The 18911-nt window shown below is 44.2% G+C and overlaps 1 protein-coding gene across 4 annotated transcripts in view; it reads left to right on the forward strand.

The window, feature by feature from the left end:
* LOC113571986 (cadherin-18-like) overlaps positions 1-17511 on the forward strand; it is a 71383-nt gene extending 53872 nt beyond the window's left edge. For 2 of the 4 annotated variants that reach the window (XM_081723471.1, XM_081723469.1), the window contains exons 5-12: positions 5949-6116; positions 6910-7097; positions 7301-7554; positions 8250-8386; positions 9936-10057; positions 11567-11681; positions 14441-14692; positions 16357-17511. In XM_081723471.1, coding sequence (XP_081579597.1) covers positions 5949-6116; positions 6910-7097; positions 7301-7554; positions 8250-8386; positions 9936-10057; positions 11567-11681; positions 14441-14692; positions 16357-16868 — 1748 coding nt within the window. In that variant the 3' untranslated portion in view covers positions 16869-17511. Of the gene's footprint in view, positions 1-5797; positions 5859-5948; positions 6117-6909; positions 7098-7300; positions 7555-8249; positions 8387-9935; positions 10058-11566; positions 11682-14440; positions 14693-16356 lie in introns of those variants that run through there. The other 2 variants (XM_027001227.3, XM_081723472.1) reach the window with 2 other exon arrangements.
* The last annotated feature ends 1400 nt before the right edge of the window (positions 17512-18911 follow it).

The following is an 18911-nucleotide window of genomic DNA, read 5'->3' on the forward strand; positions in this document are numbered from 1 at the left end:
CTCAGACATAGAGAGCAGGTCTATGATAAGCACAGCCACTAATAATTAACACATGCTGTTTTTGCTTTCACACACCGCCAGCATCCCCGAGTCAAATATGTCAGCTTTTTTTGTTTAACAGTCTGCCTGTGCCCACCACTCTGTGTAGGCTGCTGAGGATTGGATGCACACCCACTTTCACGCAGTAGTGGTGCCTGCATTTTTGCCTGCAGGGGGCTGCTGATTCCTCAGCATTTATCCAGGGGTGTGTGTGTGTGTGTGTGTGTGAGAGAGAGAGAGAACTGGTGTCTGGATCATGTGGTCTTGGTTATCAGATGTCTGGAGAGCACATTAATCTGTTCTATGTTTCTGTCTGATTATGGGTCTCAGTGTGTAAGTGTCAGATAGAACATATTGAAGAGGATAACCATCTATTCTCACTATTGTCTACAATGGATTTTACCAATGATCCACTGATATGCCAATGCCAGTGATGCCTAAGATGTATTTTACCAATTTTACCAATGATCCATTAATATCTGGACAATGAATCAGTTAGCCCGCCATTTTTAACTAGTTTGTGAAGTTAGAAAGTTAGATAAAAAGGGGCCTTAAGTATATGCTATTATTGTAATCACTGTTATGGCATTATTTCATGAATTCGAATATCCACTCATAGATTTCTTACTAATAATATGTCTAACATTCCAATATGAATACCAGCAGTTATAATACTTTCTCCCCAGTTTTCCAAGTTTTCCATCTTGTTCCCTTTTGCTTTTGTTATTGCCTCTTCACTGATTTGTCCTCTTATTGTATTTTTTTGGACTCTTGCTTATGCTTGGGATTTTTCCCTCCTGTTCTCTGAATGTTCACCATCCACCTTTCCTACCAGGCTGAGTCCTCTCCTACCTCCTGACACCACCTGATTACATCTGAGGGGACTGAGCTGCTATCCTGTCATTAGGTTGTTATCACCAGTCACTCTCTTATGGAGGGTAGTTTTGCTGCTTCCCGACACTCAGTCTGGCTGGTAGGTGTGAGAAAATTGGTGTTCTACTAACTTGGTGTGGTGTGGACTAACATGGTCATTAAAGTCATCAAACTTTTGCCTGTGAATTGATTCACATGTCCGGGTTGGCTTCAATTATACATTTTTTAAAGTACTTTATGCTTTTCCTCACCACTGTTGCTGTTATTAATCTTTTTACCCCTTTTTCTTTCCAGAAAGACTTTTGTCAGAATTTAACAAACTTCAATGCCTAATCACCTTCCCTGAATGCCATTGTGTGACATATCACTCTTCCATCAAAACTTTAGTCATCTTCAAGCCGAGACCATTCATCGACAAACTCCTCAAATCCTCTTCTCCAAGTACTCCAAGTATTGGTGAACATTTTGAACCTTTTCTAAATTTCTTCAAGGATAAAGTCAGCAAAATCTACCCACAATCCCACTCTACTCCCTGATATCCCATTTTCAAGAAATCCCATCTTTGGCTCCAGAAAATGTGTTCCTCTGTTGTAGATCCCATCACGGTCTCTGAACTCATTACTAAATGTAGCTCATCTGTCAGCTTGACTCTGCTGCAACCTTTCTTCTCTGCTATCTCCACTCCCATAGTTTGAGCTAATTCATGTCTGTCTTTCTAGCTCTGTTCCTTTAGCCTAATACATCATTTGCAGCCACATAATTATGATAACGCGCAAAATCCAGATGGAGGCCAGGGTGCGAAAATGGACGAGATGGAAGCAAGCCAAATGCTGTGCTGCTTTAGATAATAATACAAGGGACAGGTATAAACAGAAAATCACAACAAATGTTGGACGTGGTCCAAGAGGAGGGATTTTTCAACTGAAAGACTTGCCTGATATTGAGGTAGTAGATATATGCTACTAGGAACCTTTCCTCCAGGTATCTTTTTAATCAAGAAAACAAATTTTCTACACAGAAAATCACTTCCTGCCCTCCATCTGCAGTTTGTGCTACACCAACACAGGGATGTGATGTCATAGCAATGCAGGGACATGATGTCATATGCAAACATGCTATCGCTGTTGAACTGACGAAATCTTGCCATGGCACTACCACCTTCTGTTTTTAGCCAAAAGCGATGGAAAGAATGTTAGTGACACATTTTGAAGATTTTCGCACTGTAAATAATCTCTATGCTCCCTTTCAATCTGGCTTTCATTCACATTACAAAACCAAATCTTCTCTCTTTAGAGTTGTCAGTGACCTTCAGCTTCTCATTGAGGGTGGTTCACAAAGTGTTCTTCTTTTCCTTGACTTAAGTGTGCCTATCCATATTGTATCTTTTCAGCCAGAATGGTACATAAAGGTTCAAGAATGGTTGAGATCCTATTTTTTTTAATTAGAAACACAGTAGGAAAGCAAACATCATTCACTTCCCTTATCATTCATGGTGCACCCCAAAGATCAGTTCTTGTTATTGGTCCCCTCAAGTTTATCATTTGCACTTTACCTCTGAGACAAATGGTCATGGTCTCAGCTTTCATTACTATGCAGATGACATTTAGTGCTAATTCCACCACTATTGTTACCAACAATGAATCTTCCAACATTTCCCTGGTAGACGTGTTGATAGAATGCCTTTCTGATTTAAAGCTCTGCATGGATGCCGGAAAAGACCTGACCGAAGCTTTTCTACTAGGCCTAATATTACATACAATATTACATGCAGTTTGTCCAGTTTCTCTATTACTAATGTGGCTGTCAAGACTGTTCAGACTATTATGAATCTTAGTGTTTTTCTTGACTCCAAACCTTCACTAAATCTGCTGTTTTTAGTCCATTGAAGACTAATTGATGTCTTCTTTAGTTCTCATACCAACTAATGTGATGCTTTATCTATGGGTAATGTGTTATGCTCAATCCATCCCAGAGTTATCTTTGTTAACCTTCAGTCTCTATCTAACAAACCAGATACAGCTGCTAATCATGATGAATAGACTCTCTCATCTTCTTTCTGTCGTACCCCTGAGTCAGTTCTGGACAATGCACCCATGGGTCAGATTTGGACAATCCACCATTGAGTCAGTTCTGGACAATGCACCCCTGAGTCAGTTCTGGACAATGCACTACAGCTGAACAGCATACACAGAGAGCCAACTGCTACCCATTCGCTTCACTGGAAACGGGAGAGGAACAGTTTACAGCTTCTGATTGTGCTACAGAAAAAAAAAAAAAAAAGCTTTGCCAACCTGGAGTTATAATACATAAACCTCTTACTCATCACATTGGGATAATTTTAATAATGCATTGCTAAGCAAAGAAAGTGCAAAATGTAAACAACACATTACTTGACATGATTGATCATTGCTATACTGTGATCAAGCATACATATCATCCTCCCCCTCCTGGAGCTCTGGTACATTTCCAACCAGAGTGTGTTTTATCTTACTCTGGCATATAGGTAGCAACTAAAAACTGACAGTCTGATTCCACCATTGAAAAATGAATGAACTAAACCATAGATGAACTACAGAGCTTATTTAACACTGCCAAATGGGATGTATTCAGAGCACCAAAAGAGACCAAAATAAATGTTGTACATCAGTTTTTGTGAATAAACTAATGAGTAATATATGAAGCCAAGATATAATAATAATAAACCCGGTGACACATTAAACTTGGGCAGCTTTTTCAGACAAAGGAACATGCATACCAGAGCAGAAATGAGGACCTTTACAATTTGGTATTACCCATAGAAGAGAATTACAACAGTCAATAATCAATTAGTCAATGAATTAGAACAGCTAATGATCTGCCAATTATTCAATTACCCATCCTTAGCTAGGAAAAGCAGCAGCAAATCAACAACGTAAAAAAAAAAAAGTTAATTGTTCTTGAAAAGTTCTACTCCAGAGTTCAATGGCCTAACTCCAGATGACTGCAGTTCTGCCTCCCACCTTTCACATTATTCTCGACCAGCCCTCCGCCCACAACTGTTCCGTCTGCTCCATCTTGGATATGCAAATGAGAGTTAAATCGTCTCTCCTCCTGAAGCATCTGCCACATCAACTAGCACCATGTTGAGTTGATATCTTCAGTCAATTTTTGGCCCTCTGCCTCTCACGGAAGTGTCACTATCACCACATTCCAGTAAAAACAAGTCAAGAACATCAAGTCAACAATCTTTCAGACCACTCATCCTGACTTCAGTAATCAGACTTTGGAATGATCTGCACTTCCCTGTCTATAAACCACTACTGGCCCCTGACGGGAGTCTCCGCAGTTTGCATAGAGAGCCGACAGGTTTTTATCGGTGTGATCACGAGCATGTCCTACCGCACCTAGACTGCTTGGGCTCCCATATCTCAGGTTTCTTCATCAGTGCCAGCTCTGCAGTTAATCCAGTAATCCTCCAGCTCCTACAAGCCAAGCTGTCACAGCTTTGCGTGACTGAGTCCAAACGGCAGCAGGACTGAACTGTAGTGCATCATTCGGGCTGCAGGATAGATTATTGGCTGCACTCCTCCGTCAAAGGCACCTATAACACCCTATCAAAAAGAGACAGCAGTGAAGATCAGTGACATCCTTCACTCATCCCACCCACTGGGTTTTCTAGCCTTGAATTTCAGACAGCAGATATTGGTCCATCAAAACAAAAACAAAAAATACAAGAAACAGGAACAGTTTCTTCCCCAAAGCGGCAATCTTCCTCAATAGCTAATCGAAAAAAAAATCACCAACCATACAATGCTGACTAAAGCATTGTTTATTGTATATAGCATTGTCTAAATACTTTATAGGCACTAAATATTAATGCAATTCACACTTGCCATTCTTCACACCACCACTAAAGTACAATATTCTTGACTTTGGCTACGTATTTCATAGATTTGTACCACCAGCCCCCATCTATGTATACTGTGTTGACACACTTATCACTTTCTTATGTTAAACTAGCTGTTTGTCTTATAATATACTATTACTATTCCTTATTTAAAGTATGCTTGTACCATGTGTAATCTGAGCAACTGCTAAGTCAAGCTTCTCGTAGCTCTATCTTACCTGATCAATAAAATAGATTTTTATTCTATTTTGTGTAAAATGCATGTATGCCGCTCCTCCAGTCCTGGGTTTCATTGTTCTCACTCAGCGGTCCCTTTTATATTTATGCTGTTTTAGGATTCATTTTCTATTTTTCCTCTCCTTGTGATTATTACAGCCTGCTGCACAAAGCCAGACAGATAAAGGTAATTTGATCAATAGTGCAAAGCCAAATAGCATTCAATGTCAATACACTAGATGTGTATTCTGTTTTATCCTTTGAGGTGACAGCTCCTACTCTGATCGCGTGGATGTGGTCATGCCCCTCGGCAGCCACAACATTTGAGAGCTTTTTCCAAAGACCAAAGAGACCAAAGCTGCCTATTGATTTGCATGGGACTGCATAAAAAGTCACTGCAAATGTGGGAATAGAAGTCTTTTTCGGAGAAGACCCCGAGACCTGCTCCCCCCCCCCCCACCCCACCCTCCGGAGGTTATAAAAGCTTTCTGTCACGGAGGTCCCGGGGTCGGCAGGTGCAAAAAGTTGCTCTTCTGTGTTTAAGCTTGACTCCCCCGAGCACACGGCAGTGAACAGAGGTGAGGGGTCATGCGTTCCATGTTAATGCGATGCCACTCTGGGCGAGGTCAGCTAATGCGCTGATAGTTCCAGTAGAAGTAGACCACTGGCTCTGAGACCATGGTTGAAAGGAGCCTTTGTTCAGTGCGAACAAGGGATTTTCAGCATAATGTGGAGTGTTGTGCCATGACGCAATGTTGTGACACAACTCTGCATTGGTATGCATTGGTACTTTTGGTTCACAACAGTAATAGTTCAAAGAGCACATATGGAATAAAAATGAAGGGTACAAAAAAATCACATTCAACGTTACTGCATGGTAAAGTATTTTTGACCAAAACCCCTTGTGCATTGAATTTCTCCTCCTTTTTCCTAGGTGTCATTAGGACAGCACTGGCCAACATGGACAGAGAGACCAGAGAAATGTACTCTATCATCGTCCAAGCCAAAGACATGGCCGGCTCTGTGGGGGGTCTGTCTGGATCCACCACAGTCAACATTACCCTGACTGACGTCAACGACAATCCACCAAGGTTTCCTCAAAGTGCGTGACCGTTTCCTCGCTCTTTTGAAATGAGTGCTTCAGCCTAAGATGATCACTCTGCTAGCGAGAAGTAAAAAAGCAGATGCAACTGAGTCAGTGCAGCTCAGTCATGGGCGACCGAGCCAGCAACTCCACTCTCGCATGTTAGCAGCTTTAACGTTTTGTATGAAATAATCTTTACAAATGAAAAATCTCTTTCGTGATTTGGTCTCCTGCAGCAACAAAGCTGAAAATTTTAATCTACCATAATCAGATACTGTTCTGTCGGTCACCCCGGTGGTAAAGACTCCCTTGTCTGTATGGGTAATGTAAAGTTTCCAAAGGAAGCACATTTAATACTGCCAAACATGCATATCACCATTTGGCTGAGAAAAATTTAGCTGCATGAGCAAGTTGAGTTCTCTGTGTCGACCATCAAAGACGTGTGAGCCTACCGCCATAGCTGCTAGGGGTAGCGTGACAGCCAAAAGAGAGTAGACATACATTTGGCACAGGATTCAAATCATAAAATACTGCTGTGCATTTTTGGCATTATTCAAATGATGATTTTTTTGGGGTTTTTTGGACTTGTGAGGTCATATTCTTTTTGCAATCAATACAGGCACAACAATAGCACTGATATTCCATTGCTAAAAGAAAATAGATGAAAAGGCAGAAATAGCCATTTACTGCTGCATGTAGAGGGTTGAGGAAAATGAGCTTATTCTCATCCTTTGTACTGTGCTCTTTGTGCCTATGCTTTGAGATGGGTAATTCGAACACATTAGTTCTGAAAGCTTGTGTTCTGTTTCAGAGAACTACCAGCTGTACGTGCCGGAGTCGGCTCAGGTCGGGAAAGCTGTGGGTAAAATCAAAGCCAACGATGATGACCTCGGCGTCAATGCAGAGATGGCATACCGAATCACTAATGAGGACGGGGCAGCCATGTTTTCCATCGCCACCGACAGCGACAAGAGAGAGGGGATCATCTCTCTCGGAAAGGTCTGTAAAAGTGTTCTGCCGCCCACCTAAAATAAAACAAACCGTAAGCGCACCAGAATGACTGCAGGCAGATTCGAGGTCCTGCAGTCAAGCGGACGCGTGATGTTCAGTCAGCCGGATCCCCCACTCTGACAGAGAAAGACTGAAACATCGTCTCTTCTCTGCAGTTGAAGGTCGTTTTTTGCTATCTGTGGTTCTTGCAGCCTCTGGATTATGAGAAGAAGAAAGCCTACTCCCTAAGCATCGAGGGGGAGAACACGCACCTCGACCCCCGGTTCTCCCACCTCGGTCCATTCCGGGACACCACCACCCTCAAGATCATCGTCGGGGACGTGGACGAAGCTCCCGTCTTCACCATGGACTATTACATCATGGATGTGTACGAGAACGCGCTGGCCGGCACCCACGTCGGCATGGTGACGGCACAAGATCCCGACAACGCTAGGGGCAATGTCAGGTGAGAGCCACAGACAACCCACTCGATATTCAAGTACGCCAACAACTGTGACACATGGCTTTTTAATTGCTTATCTTGTATTTGTCCTTAATTTTGCTAAAGTGCAGTTTAGCATCAAACACGCACAGCACATCTTTAGAAAGGTGACACAGTCAATCCCTTTGAATGCCTTGACAGACATTTAGAGCGATAGTTCTCGATCCACCTCCTGAGGGGCACACGCAGTGCAGTTTAGTGTTTTCCCTGCTGTTACACTCTATGTTCAAATTACCACCTCATTACCAAGCCCTTCATGAACCGAATCAGGTGCTGCCGTCACGCACACCAAGGTAGACTTACAGCACAATGCTCGAAGCATTAATCAGGGAATGGGTTTCAGCTAATTTATGGGTTGAAAAAGAAGAAAAATGAAAAGGAAGGAACTGATGAAAAGAGGCCTGTCATGTGGATCTCATTTCAGTGCATTAGCCTGGCTTACATTTTCTTTTACCGCACGTCTTTAAACTATTTAAATAGCGCACTCAAGGTCTCCTCCATCTTTTACTACAAAATGCCTTTACTCCAAAATGAATTGTTACATTTACTCACTTTCAAAAAAAAAAAAGGTGCTCGAATAAGTTGTTTATGCATACCCCCTTTTTGCGTGTCAGAGTTATGATCCACCCAGTCCAAGCTATTCTCTCCTCTAATTCCAGGTATTCCATTGACAGCAGCGCAAATGGAGAAGGGCTTTTCAGTATCAATGCCAACAGCGGGCTCATCACAACTACCGCCAGCCTGGACCGGGAGTTGGTGCCCTGGCATAACATCACCGTTAAGGCTTCAGAGGTTGGTAAGTAACACTCTACCCAGGATTCCATGCCAATCAGTCATGTATGTCGGATTGTGAATAAAAGCTGCACATGAGAAAAAAATCTTACCAATGTCAATCTGATATTTGAAGCGAGCATTCATCTCCAGGCAAATTCAGTTAGAATCACAGTTATTGACTAAAGCAAATGACTGTTTGAAGGAGTGATGCATTATGGGATTGATGTTGTGGCGGTAGGTAATGTGGCAGCGTAATCGAGGTGGACAGGGCAAATTGATTTTCTCTTGCCATTTTGTGTGTGTGTTGTTGTTTTTTTTCAACCGGTGCTTGTCTAAGCAATTACCCTTCTCTTTATCCCATTTTGCGTAAAGGTGTTTGGCTAATGAGTTGAAGGGGCGCATTGATAGCACCAGCTAACACAGTGCCGTGATCAATCACCTTTAGCAATCTGCATATGTTTAGAGATCAGTATCGACAGTCTCATAGTTTTCATTGATATTCATCTCTTTTTTTTTCAGAATCAGTTATCGGCTCTTCAGAAATCAGCTCGATGGAGATAGAATTTAGGATGGAAAATGCTAAGCCGTTCAGGTTTACCTGAATGTGTTCATAGAGAGAGCGCTTTGATGAAATATTCATGGAATTTACATTCAAATAGCACTGTGAATCTCTGCTTTTCCACCCTGCTCTAAACCAGTGCTTTCTATTTTTTGTAGACTTAAGCCGCTGAATTCATATGTAAAGCCCCAGGGGCCGGCGTCAGCTGGGTCCGGCAGCATTTCAGGCTAAGAGAGACTCACACATGGGTTGCACCGTGCCCTCACAGCAATGCACAGTGATAACTGCCTCAGATCCAGAATTGTTTAAATTAGTAAAGGTTAAGATTACCATCAGAGGCTGTCAAAACACTGTTTAAAGTTGAACTCTGGGGTTAAATTTCATCTATAAGGTGTAATGGAATTTAGTTAGATTAAAAATTGATTTATGGTCTAAATACTAAAATTCACACAGTCATTAGTACATTTGTTCGGAATGTCAGCATTTGACCTTTTCTGCTGAGGGCGATGTTTCTCAGCGCTTTTGTCATGCTGTGCTAAGGACTTTTTGTTCGGCCCAAAACTTAATGGACTCCACCCAAAAATATTCCTCCTGCACCATTTGTGTGTACATTGAATTGGCTTTCCATGGAAATATTGTATAAAGGGTGTGTCCTTTCGCAGTAGGAATGTAGAGGAAGACTGCTGTCAACAGATTATTATAGTTGATGCTAGAGAGCGTCTTTAATGTTTCAAAACTTTATCAATGTGTAAATCAACCAGACATTCACTAATTCCTCACTACTACACATATCTTTCGGTTCCTGTGTACAATGTCCACGTTCCCCAAAACTGTTGAACAGAAATTATTAAAAACTTTGTTTGAAACGATCATTCTAATAATCCAAAAAATGCATTGTTGAACCCCAATACATTAGTACCTTTCATGCCTGCAGACTTCTAGAACATTTACCTCCAGATTTTAGGTTCTCTGACATAGTTTTATATATGTGTCTTGTTTGTGTATTTTTCAGAGAATCCCAACCTTGAGAGCTCTGTCCTAGTCACGGTCCAAGTCTTGGATGTCAATGACAACACGCCCTATATTCCCACTGACAATGACATCATTGTATGCGAGAGTTCGAAGGCTGGCCAGGTTAGCGATCTTTCCACAGTCGCTCTTTTTTTTAATAAAGTCTTTTCTTTTTAATGCATCTCACCTAGGCCTATTACATTTCCCACTGTCACACACTGAGGTTTCATCTAGCCTCTGAGCAACTGGGAACTTCGTCTGTCCGATCTCGTTCCAAGTTTTCTTTTCTTTTTTTTTTTGTTCCATTTTTCTTCTCTGACAGTTCCTTTCTTCTACCTCTCACTATCTCAGTATTCACTGCACCTCAAACACTCTACCTGTCTACTGTTTAATTCTGTTTCCCCAGGCTTCCTGCTGCACACACACACACACACACACACATACTCCCTTTATGATATGTTTGACACCATCAGGGTCGGCTTTATCTGTGGTTCTGCAGGCCTCCGTGCCTCTTGAACCCATAAATTATTCAGCATAAACGGATGTCTTCTGGAGGAGATAGTGGCCCACGTCAGGGCCCGCTGGTGCCAGGCTTGTGGCAAATGTTAATCATAGGCCCCTTCCACTCGGCCCCATGCGTGACGGAGCGCGGCTGTTCCGGTCTCACGTTGCACTGCCCCCCCGAGTTCTTGGCCGCCGTCGTTTCTCCCTCGAATGGAGATGGCTAAACACAGAAGATAAGCCAAACACAGGCTGGACAATGCATGTCTGGATCCTGGAGGAATCTCTCTGCTCTGCAGCGAGAATGCCCAGCAGGTTTATAACCAGGTCAGACTTCCACAGGGAGAATCATTCACCTGTTTCTCCTACAGATAAAAAAGAGTCTGTAATTATGGGATATAAAGCATTGCTTTGTTTAGCACGCTTTTTTTTTTTTAGGGCACATAGCAACAATTTTAAATAAATGTATTCCGCTCCAATTCAAAACACTTGGGAAATTCTCTTTTATTTTGACTCCCTTACTCCACACTGTGACAGCGCAAGATGACAAGAGAAACAAGGATATCGGTGGGCCAGGTAGCTGTGACAGTAGCAGTCGACAAGACAGGAGAGTCTGCCACATTCTGGGTCCCACGTCAGAAGTGCGAAGAGCACCGCGGCACAGCCCGCAAGGGCATCTAAGCGGGCCCAGCTCCAGCATGAGCCCAAGCCATGCCTCCTTCCCTCTTCCTGGGAATCTTCCCGCATGGACAGGTGAAGAGCTTCTATAATTGCCCCCATCCTGGGCATGAGGCTCTTCCCCACGCGCTGCTGATCCGTTAGCAGTAGCCAATTAGGTTAACAAGCTGACAAAGCGTCACGGCCACTCCAGGGCAGCGTGTGTCTGCCTCCTGGGCTGCGGGAGTCCTGCTGTAGCCGACTGCTGCGTGCATGCACCGTGGAGGCAGCAGTCAGGAGCGCACGCCCTTCCGACATCAGGGCAAAGAGCGGAGCGGGTCATGCAATAAGGAGACTACGGGATTAGAAAGAGGGATAGAGTGGGAAAATGTATAATAGAATTCTGCTTCTTCTTTATCTCATGTTTGCTCGTGTGCTGCCCATCTATCTATCTATCTGTTTCTCATTGTGCAGGTCATACAGACCATCAGGGCTACAGACAAGGACAATTTTGCCAATGGACGCTTCTCCTTTGCCTTGCCGGCCAACATGCCAGCCAACCATAATTTCACACTGAAGGACAACGAAGGTACAATTGGATGTTTTGCGTGTTACTCTGAGGGACAGCGTGACCACTATATATGTATAAAACCAAATAGATTCTGTTTGCAGAAATCAGCTGTTACTGGCATTACAAACCCAAGGGATTACAGCTTTTTGCAGTCCATTTTTCATGCCTGTGTGATCACCTGGCACATTTGATGTATGGGTTAATAATGTTTGCAACAAAATGCAGGCCTAACTTCATCTCGCAGTCATTTTATTATATTTTGAACAAATTATGCATAAATGCTGCATAAAGTAAATTTTCCTTTTTCTGATTGAGCAAGAAATATTCTTAAACAATCAAGAAAAGAAAAGTTCCTTTTAAATGATATCTGCATTATCGTTAGCAAAGCAAAAATTGGCAGTCCATATGTCGTGATATTCTCAGTGGTACCCCATAAGGTCTACAAGAGCTCTTCACTCATGCCCTGATAATGGAAATTGCCTTGTGAGAACTGATACCATGATGTTTGCTCCAAGCAAACTGCCAGTGCCTCAAGACAAACATTTTTAGCATTGCATGTTGTCACACAGATCTTGTTCGTTTTCTACCTCCTCCCTCCCAGCCGCACTTGTCTAATATCAGAGAGAGGCCAGCGTTGCAGTTGCCCAGGAAACCAGGTCTGTGTCTGTATTCGCTCAAGGCTGTCTGCTGGAGATGGTCAGGCCATAATGATTCATCTCCCACAAAACAGGCAGCTGCTTTGGAAGATGTCAGGGCTCGAGGTCGACTGGCTTAGTGGCACAATCACGGAGGTTAGAAACAGATGCTGGGAGACCCTGAGAGCTCGGAGCTCTGTTGGCGGAGCTGTAGGGCTCCGTATAAACAATGTCTCCATGGATGGGTCATTATGGAGGAGTTTACATGCTGCGGGGGGTGGGAAGAGGAGGGGCTGTCAGTCTCTCAGATCCAGCTTGTGTGGCCTGACCCGATTGGCCACACAGGGTGGCTCTGATTGGCCAGGACTTTGCTGTCATTGGGCGAATGGGTAGAAGGGTAAGCTCTGTTGCGTTCAGTTTCCAAAGGCGTCCTCCTTGGCGCTCACGCCACTGCAGTGAATGGAACTGCTCGTGGGCACAAGGCAAGGGAGATTGTGGAACAAATTGGATTGTAGTTCCCCCTAGAAGAATTCAAAGGAAGGGCTTGAGCATGTTTGAATACGTGCTTGCTTACGTGCTGTGGCATAAATGTTGTTCAAAAGTTGGATAGTCTACATTAGTCAAGTTTGAACTGGACTAAACCAGAAATATTGTACCGTTCAGAGGCCTCAAATGTTGTATGGGCTTTTTTATGTAGAATGTTCCTTCCAAGCCACCAAACTTTGTGGTACTTTTTCTGCTCTGGGTAGCTTAAGCTTCGTCTGTTGTGTTGACTTCCCCCTTTTAACTCTTACATTAGCCTAAGTGTTGTCAGGACCAGAACTATGGATACAGGCTCTTTGCCGGGCCACACACTGCACAGCAAAGTTTAATAGCATCTGCAGTTTATGCATGCTTGGTTCCCATGGTGATTTCAGGAAATGTGTTTATGATTTACTGTCATCTCAATGAAAGACCTGCTGTGAGCGTTGCATCGTTGGAGTAATTAACAAAATGTGCTTATTTTCAGGAGATGCACACTGTTTATGCACATCAGAATAAGGACGTGTGTGTGTTGTGTATGTGTGTGTGTGCGTGTGTGCAGGTACACTGCAGATTGCCTGCAGGCAGATAAAAGTGAGCTATTTGTTTACACTTTACTTGTGATGAGCATTTTCTTTACTTGTAAAGAGAAATTTAAAACCCAACTGCATTTCACCATAAACTCTATGAGCGTGAACTTGATGCCTTCAGATCCGACCATACCAGCAATATTCTTATACATTCCCCCAACTGGTACTATATCCTTGAATTCGATTACATGGTAGCTTGCGATGTGGCTTAGGGACTGTGGAAGGAAGTCGTGGATGATAACGACGGTGATGATGCGGAGGCCTCCCCTGGGGTGTGTGTGTGTGTGTGCATGTGTGTGTGTGTGCACCTGTGTATGTGCACACAGCAGTTGACAGGCAGAAGGAGGCAGGGACAGCTCTGTAGTGATGCGCCCCTCCCTCCCTGCCGGTCTCCCTCTCTGCCCCAGGGCTTGGGCACGTGCTGTGCTTTCCTGCTCCATGGAGACCGAAATCTGCATAGCGAAGGAGCCGATTGTGCTTGTGCATACACTACAGGGCTCTGCAGGTAGAGAGGGAGAGAGAAAGAGAGAGAGGGAGTGAGACACAGAGAAAGAAAGAGAGAATTAAAAAACAAGATTTGCACAACATCGTGCAGAACGGGATAAGTTGGGGGCATGGGGAGGTAATAAAGCATGACATTCCTGCCTCTGCATGAGATGATGGCCGGCCGCTTGCCTAACACTGGGTTATGTCTTCTGCTTCAAAGAAACAACAAATGACTGGTGAATCAAGTACCCGCGTCAAAACTACATGAATCCGGATGGGCCCGTGCGACTCCTGAAATAGAGCCTGATCCTTTAGAGCCATGCTGCTACAAACAAAGTCGTAAAACATGGTTTCCCCGAGCCTCGACGCGAGAGTGCACACTCTGCATTTCAGTCGACTGGCTGTAGCATTCGACACCGCTCCCAGTATTCCCACAAGTGAACTTGGCCAGGCCGAGGTGCGCGGATCCCTGCCGAGCAAATCCCGGGACAAGCCCTGGGTGGGAGTAACTTTGCCATCTGCTCTCTGTCCTCCTCTCTCTCAGACAGCAGCGCCAGCATCGTGGCACGCCGCTGGGGCTTCAGCCAGGCCGAGCAGGAGCTCCATCGGCTAGCCGTGGTGGTGCGGGACGGGGGCGAGCCACAGCTGAGCAGCACCAGCACCCTAACACTGCGCGTGTGCCCATGCCAGCGAGGCCTGCGAGCACCCACCTGCCAGGCCCAGGCCTTCCTCTCCTCGGCTGGCCTCAGCACAGGAGCCCTCATCGCCATCCTGCTCTGCATCCTCATCCTCTTGGGTAAGAGGGCGGCGGTGGGGGGGGGGGGTATTGTGTATGATCCCAAAAAATGGGGACATTTAACATTTGATAAAATGTTAAAAGTTATTAACATCTCATTTATCCATGCTGTAATGTGAACCCAGCAATTTTTCAGCCAATCCAAGGTTTCCAGTGTTCTGTGTGATTATGAATTCTTATGGCATTTGCATCACGCCCAGTTCTGTTCACTGCAGTTTAATGTGATCTCCTGTGATGTGCTGCCATCCGAGAAGAAATGAGTAAAGAAGGAGAGAGGGATGTAAGGGAGCCTTCACCTTATTGATCCTCCACCAGTTCTCAGAGTCCTGATTAGGTGCAGCTGTGCCTCCGTTTTGCCAGGCATTTGTGTAGGGTTCCTCCAGTCTTTTATCTGTTTGTATGCTTTGACGCTGTCCACGTTGGTGGTACTGACTCTATCTGTGGACCTGACGACCGAGAAGTGTGACATTCCAGCATCATGCCTTGTTCTACCACACTGAATAGACCCTGTTAGGTCTTCTTCAAGGCAAGCCTTAAGGATGGATTGAGTTGGGGTGTGCAGGGAGAACATAAAAAACTCATGCCAAAGGGCCTCAGAGTTTACACTGATAACCATTGCCTCAAGTTTTGCCTTAAGGTGCTTAGAAGTTGGGGGGGGGGGGGGGGTTGCCTTTGAGAGTGTCAAAATACCGTATAAAGTATATGTCTTCCAGGCAGTGTAAAAATTTGTTAAAACTGCAGATGACATGGTTTCTTGTGATAGGTAAAAGTAAGGGAATATGAAATGTGAGAACCTTATTTTCAGCATCATGGGGTCTATATGATCCTTACTGACATGCTCATGAAGGAGATGGCTTGTATATACTGTCCTTAGAGCTGTTCCTCATCTCGTACTACACCTAAAGTTATGCTGTTAGAAAGCTCAGTGGGGGATAAGGTCCCACCCCGCAGCATGTCTTCTCAGCATGTCTAACACAGCCAAATATAGAAGCCTCTCCAGAGAGAATCCTGCCTTTCCAAACAGGTTTGGTCTTTCCAGAAAGCATTGTGGTTTTACACAACAGGTACAGAAGTGTAAATGATACACCTACCAGAATACTGTGCAAATGCTCTTGGAAATGGGCTTGTCCTTTTGGGTCAGAACCAAATTGGGATACAATTAGTCCAGATAGAAGGTTTGTATGTTTGTGATAGGTCCACTTTTCTCCCAAGCACCGCTGCCAGTGAAGAACATAAGACAAAGCGTATGAACAGCACAGCTCCAGAGCAAGAGACACAATGTGACTTGGCACCAGTCTCGGTGCTATAGGGAAGAATTAATAATTCACTGTTTGCTTCTGAATAGCCCATCAGCCACTTTTAAGATTAATGGGGAGACACAGTATAATTGATTTTACATCAACAGATGAGCAATTATGCAATCATTTCTACAGACAAGCCTTTGCCTCAAGTGTCTTCTAATGTCAAAGGCTAATTGTAGCCCCTTGCATTGTAAACATCTGCATGCTGGCATACAACATTGCCATAACTGTGTACAATAGTAATAATAAGTACTTTAACCAGAAATTCTAATGTGGCTAACAGCAATGATTGCATAACAGAGGTCTTACTGCTCCTTGGGTTGGGCTAATGCTGTTTTAATGATGTGGCTTGTCTCTTGGCAGCTATCGTGGTCCTGTTTGTAACCCTGCGGAGCAAAAAAAGCAAAAAAGAGGCGCTGATCATCTCCGAGGAGGACGTGCGGGAGAACGTAGTGACGTACGACGACGAGGGAGGCGGCGAGGCGGACACCGAGGCCTTCGACATCGCGGCGCTGCGCCACCCGGCAGCCGCCGCCGCCGCGGAGGCCAGGAGGAGGAGGGAGCCGCAGTCCGAGGCTTGGCGGGCGGTGGGCGGGGACAGCCTCAGCCCCTCCATCACACTGCCCATTCAGGACATCCATGAGGTGATCCAGATGAAGGTGGTGGAGGCCGACCAGGACACAAGTGGACCACCGTACGACTCCCTGCAGACGTACGCGTACGAGGGGCAGGGCTCGCCTGCGGGGTCCATCAGCTCACTAGACCTGCCTGGGCCCCGGTTGGAAGCGGACCCTACTGAAGCCACTGACTGGGGCCCTGACGTGCACACACTCGCCAGACTTCTCAAAGAGGGGGTCAGTCAGCACACCTTATAGTGGCAGTGTGTTTATGAGCTCAACATTGTGTCCTCTTTTCCTCATCAATGTTTGGATGGTACAGCACAGAAGGCTTTTTTTCTTCTTTTTTTTGGTCCAAATTTGCTGTGGGATTACTTTGACTATTGTTTTTTGTTTTGTTTTGTTTTGTTTTTTTAAAAATACCTGGGTTCTACTAGTGGGAGAAAGTAAAAGCTGTTTTTCAAAGAAAATGCACAAAACTGAGAAAAACTGAGGACTGACAAAAGAAACTATTTTCCCTGTTGTCTATTTTATTATTTTCTATTGCTTAATAAAGTTCATGATTCCAGAGTAAGTAACTCTATTGTATATTTACGTTTTCTCAGCAGAAGGCAAACGTTGTGAGTTTATCACAGTATCGGTTCGCACTCTGAATATTTTGCAGGTGACTGTGAGTTAAAACTGTACATTTCTTAAGTTTGCAGCCATTGTTTTCTTCACAGTTGCCAATAACTATCCCAAAGTCCCAGGTACACATTTTCTGCATTGCTTTTCCACACGCATTGCACACAGATTGTTTCCAAGGTCAGAGGGCATGCAATTTAACATAAATCATCGTTGTCAAAATCCAGGAAAATAACTTATTATAATTCTCAAGAGCTGGAAGAGTTTTAATTGGATAACAACGGCATTCTGTAAAAGATAATTGGATTCAAATGCTTCAGTGGGCAGCTTTTATTACTTTGCTGGGACTTATAAATCAACTGTGAAAAGTCTGTGTTTGCAGTCTGGTCCTGATCAATTCGCCTGGAGTCCTGCAGCATGGGTACAAAGAAGGCAGAAAGCTGCTTTAATGTTACTGCAGTACTGGAAATGATCATAAACCTTGGATCCTCAACACAAGCAGCTCTGAAAAGAGCTGGCGTGCAGCACGTCATTATTTTTTGGAAGTCTCCAAAAAGAGGGTCGGTATTGTGCTCTATCGGGTCACCTGCGCTTCCCAGTCATCTCCGGGTGGCCATGAAGTTGAATACGCGCCGACGGCTGAAACGTCTATTCAGTTGTGAAAGAGACGGTAAAATCGTCTGGGCTTGAATGTCATGCAAGCCTTTTGTTTTTGGAAAGGTGGCAAGGACGCATGCCTTTGTTAGTTGCCAGATCTGCTCCCAGAGCTGTGCGAAGCTGCTTCTTGCAGAGGTAGTCGTGAGTAAATTGACACTCTTAAATTAACACTGTGCCAGAATCACAGTTCTTAGCCTATGAGTCACAACCCCTTTGCTTGTTTGTTTGTTTGTTTGTGTCTGCTTTCTTAATAGCATATATGAACATTATAATTGGCCCAGCTAAGATGAATACGAGAGAGTCTCGGCTCTACATATTACCATAGTGTGATAAGAACTAAGGCTCCCTTTGCTGAATAATTCATCAGCCCGTGGTTGTTTCTGGCTGTGTGGTCAGGCCGCATTAAACCACACCATGCAGCTGCTGTGGCTCCTGTAACGCCACTACTAGAAGGCAGAACAGTGTTTCTAACATGGCCTACACGTGAGGCAGATGGCGAGAAGACTTCTCCCCCCTCGCTAAGGACTATCTCATCTTTAATTGGTATTCAAGAGTCTGACATGTAATTAACAAATGTAATTATTATGATAATAATTACACCTTTGCTCTTCATTTTCACCTCACAGTTTCACTGGCGTACTGACCAAGCCACTCTGTGCGTTTGGTGGCTAATTGCCTGGCGTGGCAGCACTGATAACTCCTCATTACTGAGGGAAAGGAAGTCCTTGGTGAAGAAGGTCAGCCAAAATACGAGCGAGTTGTAAGAGAAAAGTGGGGACTGCTCAGTTCCTTTATTTGTAGACAGATGTTAGCAAATCGTAGCACCCGAAATAAAACATTTGTTCGGTTAAAATGAGCCAAAATGGACCAAAAATGCTGATGAGTAACAGTTACTGGAAGCTAATATACATCAATTCGCATGATAGCCTACACACCTAATATCTGGTTTTCATTATTGCCAACGTTAGCTTTATTGGTTCTATTGCTTTGTTAATTGTGTTTTGGGCTAATGTTGCTGTC

This window comes from Electrophorus electricus, chromosome 11 (assembly GCF_041902795.1).
Source record: "Electrophorus electricus isolate QZ-2024a chromosome 11, ASM4190279v1, whole genome shotgun sequence".
Taxonomy (NCBI): Eukaryota; Metazoa; Chordata; class Actinopteri; order Gymnotiformes; family Gymnotidae; genus Electrophorus; species Electrophorus electricus.